This window comes from Podarcis erhardii (assembly GCF_964252035.2).
Source record: "Podarcis erhardii genome assembly, chromosome: 2".
In the NCBI taxonomy this organism is placed as follows: domain Eukaryota; kingdom Metazoa; phylum Chordata; class Lepidosauria; order Squamata; family Lacertidae; genus Podarcis; species Podarcis erhardii.
Genome location: NC_138498.1, coordinates 43,030,255 through 43,043,477, shown reverse-complemented (window position 1 = coordinate 43,043,477; position 13,223 = coordinate 43,030,255). Strand labels below are relative to the sequence as shown.

Here is a 13,223-nt window from a genome sequence, read left to right as displayed (position 1 = left end):
CTTCACAGTACTGATTGGAGCTGCATAAATTATTGACTCCAACTATATTACCAGATAAGATCTATATTAAAAACTAAGCTAAATTGGCTAAGGTAAGTTTAAATTGGCTGACTAAAATGTGCCCTTATTAAATGGGCAGCACATGTAAAAATAATAATTATATATAAGTACTTTAAAAAACACCAACCACCTACACATGGCAGGCACCATCTTAGAAAAAGCATTCATTTTCTTTGTTTAACATAAAAAGAATTAATATTCTAAGACATTATCTGCTATGACATGCACATGCATCATCAAATGGCTTTTTGTTCTCTTCAAAACTATTTGTTGTCATAGACAAATTTAATTAATTTAAAATTGCATGCTGTTAATTTCTTTTTAATTGGGTGGAGGCCCTATTGAGAACCTGTAGGCAAGGGTCAAAATTTATTTGAATCCCTCCTCCTTTTGCACACAGGAACTTTTAAGCTTTCCACTCCATTAAGTCTCAGCCTCCACCCAGAAAATCCCATCCAAAGGCTGAAGATCCTTTGGAGCAGAATCTCAAGAGGGACTGTTGTCAATGGAGATACTGCCTTTCCCCCTGCACATGAAAGGAAGCTCTTTCCACTCACACATGTAGATAGTGTGTTTGGATCTCACCATAGTGTTTGCTGAAATGGAAGATGGAGCCATTATGTGGGCTTATTCTCCAGCTAATAGCTGGGTTGACAATAGCTGACTGTTGTCTGGATAGTGATCCTGTTCAGGGGTGGGTATGTCTTTGTCATGCAGGTGCTTTTCTAAAGCTGATTTGTTTATCAGTTGTACATTTTAGAAGCTACATAGTCAACATCTTGAATGCTTTTTAAAAATAAGTTCATTCTGAAAACTTCCACAAATAAAGTCGATAGTTTGAAATGCTGAAATAGGCCCATAAGTCAGTACTATTGTGGGCATGCAGCAAAAGAGACTTCTTAACAACAGTAGCTCAGGAGTCAGTTGGTTCCCTTTTCTCCACAGGTTGATCTTTAGTCTCTGTTGTATTATCCGATCTAACAAAGTTTTTGGTATTGTTCATTGTGAAGAATAAACAAATTATATGTTTACTTATATCATCCTTTTTTGAAATCTTTTGTATTGGTTTACTGCCCTTCTCACCATAGTCCACTATATCCTGAAGAGGATTTAGATCATTGTAGCATTTCTTTTGTAACTGGTGTGCATTACTGGTGTGTCCTCAGCTACCTCAAATCTAAACTACTGAAGACAGGGAAATGCACCTAAAACAATTCTTTGCATTCCTAAGGTTACCATCCTGAATGTAGTTCCTCATTTGATCTGACTGTAGTCACTGGACACATGTGAGACATTTGCCTACGTGTACAGATATCTATTCCAAACTAATATGTGACAGTTGGCACCTATATGCAACCACTTCCATATTTAACACGCAATCCTGGCATCTAGTAAGATTGCCAGATTACAGCCTGGAGACTCTTCTGTCTCTTTATAGTCTTGCAGCCATGCAGGAGGATGCAGCTGTGGCATTAAAAACCAGCATTTGGACCACTTTACCGCTAAAACAATAATTACCTCCCTCCCTCAACCTGTCAAGCCTCCCATGGGCTGTTGGAAGATGTTGTTTGAAGGCCTCGCAGCTTCCAAGTTGAAACGAAGGCTGGCTGCTCTTCACACTTGCTAGAGGGCAGCACCACACTTTTTGAAAAACTAGGTAGAATCAAACATTTCTTGACCTTAAGAGGGATTGTTTTCTCTATATTGAGAGCATGTGAGACTTCTGCCAAGATGTTAACATTTTCCTAATCTAATAGTAACAGGAAAGTAAAGCCTGCTTCTTCCCATATGTCACTCACTACTGCCTTCATTGGTGAGTGACCCCTCTCTTTTCCCCTCAAAAAGAGCATTCAGATTTGTGCTGTAACCACTGTTTACATGGAGTATTTTCATCAAGGCATCAGTGAATTAGCAAATTTAGCCTCTATCTCTTTTTCCAAGCACTATGTCCTATAAGAGAAACTGGATTTGACAGTGTGATCTTTTTACCCAGGCTTTGTCAAGGCTCTTTGTCTCACCACATTGAATTTTGTACTCTATGAGTTTCAACTGAGCAGTTTCTTCTGCAGCTGTACTTGTCCTACTTGTGTAGTTCTACATTTTGAGATACCACATCCTTGTTTAAGGCTTGTCCATCCATTTTCATATATACTATTGTAGACACAAGTAAAGCACTAGACTCTGAAGAACAGTTTTCTAAAAATGTTTACTTGTAAGTTCAATTTCGTTAGACTCCGGCAGTGTTTCCCAACCTTGTGCCTCCAGCTGTTTTTGAACTACAACTCCCATCATCCCTGACTAGCAAGACCAGTGGCAAGGGATGATGGGAATTGTAGTCCAAAAACAGCTGGAGGCACAAGGTTGGGAAACACTGCGTTAGAGAAACATCACATTCATAAAATAGTGGTTAATGTTATCTTTATGAAAGAGATCCCAGTGATTCCTTCCCCCATAACTACTAAAGTTCACAATGCTGAGAGACTTATAAGGGTTATTGTGGAAATGATTGCAGGTTCTTAATTGCATGATTTATTTTGTAACCAGGGGTGTTTGATATTTTTAATTAGTGGGTGGATATACTCTGTAATGGATATACTCTTCCTATTCTACAGTGCTGCAAATTCCTGCCCATCTAGCCCTCGTGGTGCAGGTTCTTCAGGGTACAAAATGGGCCGTGTAATACCATCTGACCTACATCTAGTGGCTGACAATTCACAGTCAGAAAATGACAAAGAAGCATCTGGTGGAGATAGCCCAAAGGTAAGTTTGATTGGAATCAATATTGTAGCATTGATTCTTGAGTTCTGTGTTACACTAATGGAAATGTATTGGTTGGAAAAAGCAAAAGTAGCAATAATAACTATATGTGGTTTAGTAGTTTGAAATAGAAAACAGCATGTATCCTTTATATCTGTGCTGTATTTAGTTTAGATGCTACGGAATGCTAAGAAAGTATCATAAAGCTAGAAGATTATACTTTCACAATTTTCTTTTTTGTTGTCAAGTGATTTTCTAAAATATCTTTCAAATTATATCCATTCTGTGTGTTGGAATATTGAAAATGCTAAAGCCTATAAAAGTTAGTTTCAAAACGAAAAGGCATCAAATATGCAACCACAGAGTTAAAGGGGTCCTTGTAGGCAATGTAGTCCAACTCTCTGCTTGATGCAAGAAATCCAGAGCTAGAACATCCTCAACAGATGACTGTCTAGCTTTTGCTTGGAGACCTTCAGTGAAGAAAAGCCCACTACCCCTCCTAGATCTGCCCACTTGGAGCAATAGAGAGCAAGTCTTTGTCCTCTTCTGTGTGACAGCCATTCAGGTATTTGAATGAGTGCTATCTTGTTACCCCTCAGTCCTCTCTTTTCCAGTCTAAACATGCCAAGTTCTTTCAACCTTTCTTTATAATAATAGGACTTGTTTTCCAAAGCAGCAGCTGTATTTGTTGCCTTCCTCTGAACTCATTCCAGTATGTCTATATATCATGGGAAGTCACTGTTCTGAGCACTTCTGTACTGGATCATTCATTCATTCATATTTTAAAAACATCTCAGTACACCATAGTAATGTAGTTTAAAGTTGTGGGTGCTGTATTGACAAGCTTGAGTGTGTGCACGCTAATGGAATTTTGATGTCTGGAAACCATCCTATGAGGAATGCTTGAAAGAGCTGGATCTGTTTAGCCAAGAAAAGAGAAGATAGCAGTTTTCAATATTTGAAGGACTGTCATGCAGAAGATGGAGCAGACCTGTTCTCTGTTGCTCTAGAGGGCACTACTGCAAACAATCGATGGAAACTGCAGGGAAGTAGAATGCAACTAAACATTGCAGAAACTTTCTACTGGCGAGCACTATCTGATCATGGAACTGGCGATCACTATCTGATCATGGAACTGTCTGAAGAGAGCTTTTATTTGCAGGAAGTTTTTAAGCAGAGACTTGAAGGTCAGCTGCCAGCTATGCTATAATGTAGTTTTATCCTACGTTAAGTGGGGGTTGATTTCCAAGGTATCTTCCAGTTTTGTGATTAATATGGATATGGTGTTCCACTTGAGGTTGAATAATAATAGTGCAGAATAATATGGAATGATTACTTTCCATGACTTGGAAACTATGGAAACTATTAATGCAGCATATATTTACATTAGCCTTTTTTGTATCACACTGTTGACTCAAGTTCCACTTGTGATCAACATCAGTCCCAACTCTCAAACACATAATATCTCCCAATGCAAATCTATTCCAGAATTATCTGATATTTTCAAGCTTTATTGTAATACACAACTGATGTATTTCTTACGTTACTGAATGGATAAGCTGCTGTAGAAAACTTTACTGTATTCATTTTCATCTTCTTTTATAGGATGACTCAAAGCCACCTTATTCCTATGCACAACTAATAGTACAAGCAATTACGATGGCACCTGATAAGCAACTTACACTAAATGGAATTTATACGCACATAACTAAAAACTATCCTTACTACAGGACAGCAGACAAGGGCTGGCAGGTAAACATAACTAGTATTGTTTTAAGTAAAATAAACAGAAAAAGACTTAGTTTACTTACTACTTCAGCCACTGACTTCACAGCCCCCCTCCTGCCCTGGTTATATGTTTAACTTTGTGAAATAGGTTTTTAGAGCTTTGAAAATGATTAGCTGTTTCAGTAACCTAAAATGGTACACTGGTTCTTTCAGTAAAACTAACCCTTTTCCCATGACCCTTTTCCACATAGAAAGGTTAGTAATGGATGTATTTTGGGGGAGATGAGGGTTTTTCAAAAGTGTAATTGAGAAGTGAGAAATCCTTAAATGTCTGGTAGTGGAATGTTACTTATTTATTCATTTATTTCATAAAATTTATTCATTGCTTGATTGTAAAAAACCTCAAAGCAGTTTAAGTAAGAGTCACAAATTCTGTGCCAACTTCTCCAAATGCTATTTCCAGAAACCCCCAAACTGGATTACTTATCTTCTTCATCTAATAAAACCATCTTGAACATGTGCTTTTGTTTTTATAACGTAGTCTGTTGGCAGCTATTGTAAGGTTGCAGAACTTGGGATATTCCAGTATAGATTGGAGAGACACAGGGGATGGGAGAGGAAAAGAGGCAGGAATTTTTAAGGAGGAGGAAAAAAGAGGACATGGAATGGGAGAGAAACAGTGAAGTTTGAGGAGAATTCTTTATTACCAAAATCCTTGGCCATCCTCATGTATTTGTTCATGCCTGAACAGCATATGTTGCCTGAATATTTCCAAGCTTTTTAAAAGGAAAATTCATGTTTTGGTTATTAAGAAACTAGAAAGCATTGTTCAGTACATCCTAGGAGTGTAATGTGAAGAGCTTGAAAGATCAAGTCATGGAAGGCCACCAGAATGTCAAATGACTTTTCAGCATGTAAAATTTAAAACTGCTGTATTGAAGTATTTCAGGTGACAGAAGGTAAAAATACAGTTGAAGCACCAGGAAAAGGCAAAACCGTGTGTTAAAGAGGGAGAAACTGCAAGACCTGAAAATCTAATAAATATGTGGGGCTATGTAGTGATAGTTCCACCGCTGAAAAAGTTGGTTATGATAAAAGGGTGACTGCTGTCAAATGAGTATGTGGTGACTGGAGACTGGTTTCACAAGGAGCGGGAACCTTTGCATTAGGCCATATTTCTGCTTGATACTGAAGAGATGGATGATTTCTATATATTTTTTATATTCCATAGAATTCAATTCGTCACAATCTCTCTCTGAATCGTTATTTCATCAAAGTACCACGTTCCCAGGAAGAACCAGGCAAAGGCTCCTTCTGGAGGATAGACCCTGCCTCTGAAAGCAAATTAATAGAGCAGGCTTTTAGGAAAAGGCGGCCGAGAGGAGTACCTTGCTTTAGAACCCCACTGGGACCTCTCTCTTCTAGGTAAGGAATCAAAGTTGGGGGTTTAAAAATACACTTTCAGAGGCTTCACCTTAAGTGTGACTTGTTCTGCTGGGCATAGGGTAACCGCATTCCTAAGCAATCGCAATGTTAGAGCTAGATGTATAACAATTATAAAGGACTTTTCCTAAATAGAGAACGGGTGTTGGTTGTGATTGACTGCACTAAGGAGCCATTAAAATTTCTTCTTGAGGAGACTTGGTGGGTTTTACTTCATACGAAGGATCTGTTGCCATTTTGGGGGCTTGAAATCCCTCCCCCTCCAAAGTTTAGGCTGGCTAGTAATGTTGTTCCTTCTCAGTTTTAGCCCTTTCGAGTGCATTGCATTTCTCAGTTACCACAAAACAATAGCTGTGGAGGGCTAGATTCACACAGTGCAGGTAATGTAGTGTCACAAGAATCGACTTTCACACATTGAATGTTGTCAGTTTGCGTTATTAACATAACACCTGCCAAGCTGCCCCCTTGCTCCACAGTTGCTGCTCAGGGATAATGCCCAGCAAGGGCACACTCTTCTTTCCCTTCAATCTGTTCACTCTTCTGTAGTAGCTAGCTAGCTAGCTAGCTAGCTAGCTAGCTAGCAAGCAGCTCTACATGGCTTTTGATTGCATTTTTTTAAACCATTGGCTTGCCCCATGGCTTGAGCCTTTTGGAGAAGTATCCATTTACCTTTTGGACCTAACCCACTCTGCTTAAATCTGGGTGTGTATAATACATTATATAATATTTTAAATGGGTGACACCCAGCCATGATCCCCCAATTGTCCAATGAATTCTGCTTGTGCAATGGGACTTCTTTCACCCCCCTCCCCCAAAAATCTTCTCTTGGTCTACAGGGATTGTATTGGTGGTGCAGGGGGCAGAAACCTAAGCACTGATTTTGAAAGTTTTTCTTAAGAGCTTCATGTGTTAACATCATTTAACTAAAATTCATAGTGGCTAGGCATGCATTTCCGAATAGAACATGAACAGTTAGTAGTTTCCTAATAGGGAGAATACTCTGGTGCTGCTTAAACCAAGGTGGAAATAACAGAAATATAAATTTTTAACAGTTCCATTCATTCTTTAGGCATTGTCTCAAAAATGATGTATCTAAAAATATTTAAAGCAGATCCTGTGTGTTAGAGAAGTAGGGAAATCCAAGGAGAACGTATATGGCAGAGTAACAAAGATCAAGGTATTTGAGTTAGGGAAATCCATACCTTTTGATTGTCTAGGGTGCCCGTGTGCCTGCCAGTGTCTGCTTTGGTGCCCACACAGGGGCTTCAGCACATTGAACCTCTAAATTGAGGCATGCGGAATAACTCATTCATTTTTATTGATATTTGTTTCAATGCCCCCCACATCCTACTCCTTGTTCTGTGCTACTATAGCAACCATAGTCTGCTTTTGAATTACCTCTGCAAAAGTCTGCGAAGTCAGGAATTGGTAGTACTTCTCAGTCAAAGAGCTCCTCCTTGTGGAAAGTATATGTATTAAATGGTTTTTGAGGCTGACTACTCATCGTAGCTGTCAATTCTCAATCTGAAAGTGGCTGCTTTTGTTCTTCATTTGCAGAAGTGCCCCAGCTTCCCCTAATCACTCTGGAGTGTTATCTGCTCACTCGAGTGGTGTGCAGACCCCAGAGAGCCTGTCAAGGGAAGGGTCACCTGTCCCAATGGAACCTGAGCCGAGTACTATCCAGCCAAAATTAGCAGTAATACAAGAAGCACGATTTGCACAGAGTGCCCCAGGTGAAATATTCATATAGTGTTCATGTATTTAATATGCATATTAAAACTGTACCAAACTAATGGAAAGTATAATGTAGGCTTCACTTCAAAAGCCAAGTTTGTTTGCAGAAAGAAATTATGAATGAAAAGTAAAAATATAAGTATGCTATGCTTTGTGAAGGGCTAATAGAACCCCCTTTTCCAAATACTTTTAAGATTTATGAGTTGGGGTTGAAATGGAATTGTCATGCTGAAATTATGACAATTGATGGTGCTGGGTGTGGGGTTGATGGAAGTCGGGAATCCAACAACTTCTGGATCTCCCCAATGCTGTGTTAGGAGGTCTCCAAAGGGGAAAGCAAACCAAATTGTTTCATAGGAGCACAGAGATTACATTGGTAACCTCCTGCAAAATGTGCTCAGCCACTGAACTACGGATCTACAACACTTCCATTTTTTTGTTTTTATTTTGAAATGTAGTTATGTTAACTATTGGCGTTGCTAGTAGTTGCAACCCTCTCCTTGTGGCACAACAACGTTTGTTTTTTTTTACTCTTTTACTGCTGAAAACAGTGTCAGTAATACTGAACTAACTGGATTTACTCTTAGGATAGCTGAAGAAACTGTTGAAGGAAGGAGTAGGCTTTTTTAAAAATTCAAGTAAACAATATGTTTATAGACTTTTGGAAAGCAGATGATTTAACTAATTTTTCTCCCTTGCCTTTTTTTTTATAGGATCACCCTTATCTAGCCAGCCTGTTTTAATTACTGTACAGAGGCAGCTACCACAAACTATGAAACCCGTCACATACACTGTTGCAACTCCTGTGACAACATCAACATCCCAGCAGCCTGTAGTACAGACAGTTCATGTTGTTCATCAGATCCCAGCTGTGTCTGTCACAAATGTGACTGGATTAGCACCAGCAAATACTTTCACTGTAGCTGGACAAGCCGTGGTCACACAGGCAGCAATGGTGGCCCAACCTAAGGGAGAACCTCAAGAGAATGGAGACCACAATGAAACGAAAGGTGAGAATTTGGTTCCAGTTCCCCTTGGAAGTAATACAGCCCAAATCTTATTTGTATTTGTTGCAAGTAGAGAAAACAACTACATAATACTGATTTCTCTTAAGAAGTGCTAGTTTTGATGCTTTAACCGTGAATCATTAAGTGCTCTCAAACTTTTATTCTAACAGATTTTTATTTTTATTCCCACCCCCAGTTAAAGTGGAGCCTATACCTGCCGTTAGCCATACAACCATAGGAGCTGCTAGTCGGATCATTCAGACATCTCAGACAGCACCTTTACAGACGGTTACTCTAGTGCAACAGACACCTCTAGGTCAACACCAGCTACCAATAAAAACTGTAACTCAGAATGGAACACATATAGTACCCATCACCACAGCAATTCAAGGTCAGGCCAACACTGGTAAGTATTTGGAGTGATGTCTTTAGTGTCACAAATTTTCTTTTGTCACATTGATGTCCAGTATCTGTGGATTCTTGATTCTCAAAATTTTTACAGATTTGTGCTTAATTCTTTAGCTTATTTTGAGGTAACTACTACCTTGGAAAATTAAGGGGTTTTTTGTTTGTTTTTTAGTCTACATCCTTTCCCTTTCACGTTAAGTTAGGAACTGATCTATGATACAAAGAACTGTGTAACTGTGTAACTGTGCTGTGCATTTGTATTTCTGGAGGAATAGCTCCCCATCCCAGATAGCAGTCTGCTTTTAAAATCAAAAGGATGTTTCTGTTGAAGGTTAGGGAATTCTTCTGTGGGAACCACCACTAGTTATGCTCAAGGCTTTGGGCATGCCTAAAGTAACTCTTTTGACCCCAGCATTCGTTTGATTCATGGTGTAATTAAGCTTTAGATATCTAAGCTTTAGATACAATCTTGGTATTCTTTTATTTATTTCTCTCCTCCCACATGCTGCCCTGAACCTTGAAAATGCAGTTCTTTACAATATATTATAGTTATTTAATCATTTTTCCCCCTGGTCATTTCACCATCTGCTCCCAGTAGAATATAGACTGCTATCCTATTCACACTTTCTGGCAGTAAGTTCCCTTTATCACAATAATATTTTTCTTCCTCTTTAGCCATAAGGTCAGCCACTGCAGATATTTTCACCCATGCAAGAACATCCTAGGGTCGTTCCCAAATGTGTGCCGCATCAAGCTTTCATGTGATACTAAAGCCATTCGTGGAATTGGGCTTCCTCTTGCCTTGCCTGCGTTTAATGTCTCTCCATTTGTTTATTTTACAGCTGCTGCAAGTCCCCTACACATGTTAGCAACCCATGCATCTGCATCAGCTTCTCTTCCAACAAAACGTCAGAACGGAGACCAGTCTGATCAGCAAGAGTTGAAACGTATCAAAACGGAGGATGGAGAGAGCATAGTCATAGCTGTGAATGTTGAAACTCCACCTGTGGCAGTGAGTGAACAAGGCAGCCAGAACTAGGAACTTAAGAGGAATATTTCTTTTTAGAATGATGCTCCGTGGTGCCAAAAGGAGACATTGAAACACCTAAAAATATTGAACATGTTCTCAAATGGTGGGGAAAGGGGCCCTGTGACTTCAACTTTCAGCACTGAGAAAAAAAACACAGGTGGCCTTAGAACTCCTTAATTTAAAAATCGAAACCAAACTGTCCAACATCTTGTTCCAGAGGCTGTGACCCCTTTCCCCCCACTCCTCCTTGCCGTTCTGAAGTGACTCTTTATAGATAAGGAGAGATACAAAAGTTGGAAGTCTGCAACTTTAAAAAGCTCTATTGGATTGATTACTTTAAGGATTGAGTATCTCAGTATATCACAGCATGATAAGTACTTCATGTGACTGGATTTCAAACGATTGTATATTCCTCAAAGGGAACAGAGGCAAGGAGCCATTTCCTACATCTTGGCAGCTAGCCTTTCATAATGACCTACCCAATGCAGTTGTTGGTAGATATGCAGTATTTTGTTGTTCACATGTGGAATTAGAAATTTTTGATGTGTACTTTCATTTTATTTTCAAAATAATGGGGTCTTTGACATTTCAAATCACTCCATTTCTACTCCAGAAACTTTGGAATCACACAGTACTTTTCATGTGAAATTTTGTTTGGTAAAACTGAATGTAGGGTTTTTTAACCAATGGAATGATTTAATTTTGTCCTGTTAAAGTTCAGATAAAGCTACTTTGTTACATCTGCAAATTTTCATATTTTAGCAGTTGCCTGATAAAATTTAATCAGATTTTATTACCTTGTGTAGTGATCAAATGCTTCTTTGGGCTTGCATGTTACTGATTAGAAATACAGTGTAAATGAGCCGTTAACTGACGTTAAAGAACTGCTATGATGAATTTGACCAGAGCTGCACTTATCTGTTTCTCTTTCTTGCTACCTTTTGCTGTTTGTTACTTTGTGTTGACTTTGATTGTCCCTGGCTTATTTTTCCAGTCTAAAGTAAAACAAGAGTCTCGCTTAATATTGTGTATGTTTAAAATGGCAGACTGTTCTTCATTTAGAAAAGAGAAAATTCTTTATCACAAGTCCTTTTAAAAAGAGATAAAAAAACTTGTCAGAGGTATATCCAATATTTTTCAGCATAAGCGCCCACCAGTAGAAATTAATCTGATGAGTTTATCTTTAACTTTTGATGTCCTGCACAGACCTTCTGGGGTCTGCATTAAGAGTAGCTGTTGAGGTTTTCTAACAGTGGCTACCATACTATAATAAATGTGGTTTTTTTTAAAGTGTGTGTTCTGCAGTTGAACATTTTAAAGGATACTTCTCAGAGTTGTGATTGTAGAATCCACCTTACATTTCAGAACTGAACTAAAAGCTAAGACTGTTTTTTGTCTTTCATTCACATGCTGTCTTGTCCCTTCATATTAAGGTGAGTTAAAGGTAAAGACTGGCTTGAACCTTTGATTTGCCCTTTTTTGGCAATACCATTATTTATATATATTTTTCCATTTTGAGAAGAATCTGTATTTTCATGATGGACTGAAATGGCTTGGAATGGCTTATATTTAGTCAGTTTTTGAAAACTGTTTATCTGAAGACCAAATATGAGAAATCTGTACCAAGTATCATGTTAACCCCACACAGTAGAGCTGTCACAGTGTCAATCTGGATAATACATATTAAAAGATTATGAAAAAATGCTGTACACTAGCTGGATTTATAACAGCCACTATAAGCTGGGTAAAGCAAAAGAATTTATGTAACTGCAGCATTCTACTTTTTGTGCTGTGGTCACTTAATTTAGAAATAATTAAACTGAATTATTGGCAAAACATTTGGTTATAAACCTACTATTTCATGAGTATTAGGCAAACTGCTGCAAGTTTTTGAATAAAAAAATCTGGTGAAATTCTTAAGTCAGTCAAAATTTATTCACACTTGGAAGTTTTCTTATGCACCCAATATAGTCAGTGTAGGACACAGAATCTTGGAGCAAGATTTACATCGCCGTCCTATGCACATCTGTCAAAATGCCATGGTTCCAGGTAAGGGTGCATAGAATGATAGCCTTCAATATAAGAATCTTAAAACTTACCTGCTGTTGACCTACCCCTTCTTCCATGGGCAGGGTACTCTAGTAATGCTTGCATTTCCATTCCATAAACTTGGTTAAGTAATGCTATGCTATTTGAGCACTGGGGAAAACTTAGATATAACTTTAAAGTGTCAAAATGCCAATTGCCAGGGCTCAGACAAGTGAAACAGGAGGGCATGAGTAGGATAGGCATCGGAAGTAATAACATAAACAAAGTATTACCAAATACAGAAATTCTTTCCTACCCTGTCTGCCAATGGTGTCTTATCTTTGCTTGTCTTACTCACTTTCCCTTATTATATGTAATATGTGAAGCTTTTACTTCAGTCGCCTTTGTAAACAAGTAATTGCACAAAAATACTAGGATTTCATTGAAGTGTATATTATGGCTCTCTGACATTGCAGCTGTCTCCTTGTGTGACTGCTACTTGAGACCGGTGCTGATGTCTTTTGCAGAAGAAAATTTAATACAAGTCCATTTTAGGTTTCCGAAGACACTTGGACCAAGTGGGCAATTGCCTGGATGAAATAGCTAATGCAAAATCAGTCTTCCCACCCCCCGGAGCAATTTGAGTCACATGAGCAAATGCCTGCTAGTTATATCAACATCTGGGTTTATATATTTCCTCAACGGTGTTGCACAGAAAAGGAGCTCTGGGTAATTTCTGAGCAGCATGGCACAGTCTCTTACCATATCGATGTTGTAGTTAGCTGATGTACCTACTAGTGTTTGGATTATACTACCATTACTACAGTTGCTAAAAGTTGTTTCTGCACTGAGCAGTGCTTATTTTTCATCAGAATTTGACTTTCCTTTACGCATGAATTATTGTGATTTTAGCTAGTGTTTTCCATGGCCAAGGCTCAGGTGCAGAGAAATGGCATATACATTTAACTATTAATAGCTGTTCTAGGTTGTACTTGTGTTTGTGTAAGTAGTCTAATCAGCATTTCTTT

General features: G+C 38.5%; 1 protein-coding gene across 2 annotated transcripts in view; it reads left to right on the top strand.

Annotated features, from left to right (window-relative positions):
- The window catches only part of FOXK2 (forkhead box K2), a 30,956-nt gene extending 19,499 nt beyond the window's left edge, over positions 1-11,457 (top strand). Inside the window, exons 3-9 of one of the 2 annotated variants that reach the window (XM_081848689.1) lie at positions 2,673-2,820; positions 4,423-4,569; positions 5,777-5,970; positions 7,546-7,721; positions 8,436-8,732; positions 8,926-9,120; positions 9,980-11,457. In XM_081848689.1, coding sequence (XP_081704815.1) covers positions 2,673-2,820; positions 4,423-4,569; positions 5,777-5,970; positions 7,546-7,721; positions 8,436-8,732; positions 8,926-9,120; positions 9,980-10,176 — 1,354 coding nt within the window. In that variant the 3' untranslated portion in view covers positions 10,177-11,457. Of the gene's footprint in view, positions 1-2,672; positions 2,821-4,422; positions 4,570-5,776; positions 5,971-7,545; positions 7,722-8,435; positions 8,733-8,925; positions 9,136-9,979 lie in introns of both variants that reach the window. The other variant, XM_081848688.1, reaches the window with a different exon arrangement.
- Positions 11,458-13,223: the final 1,766 nt, after the last annotated feature.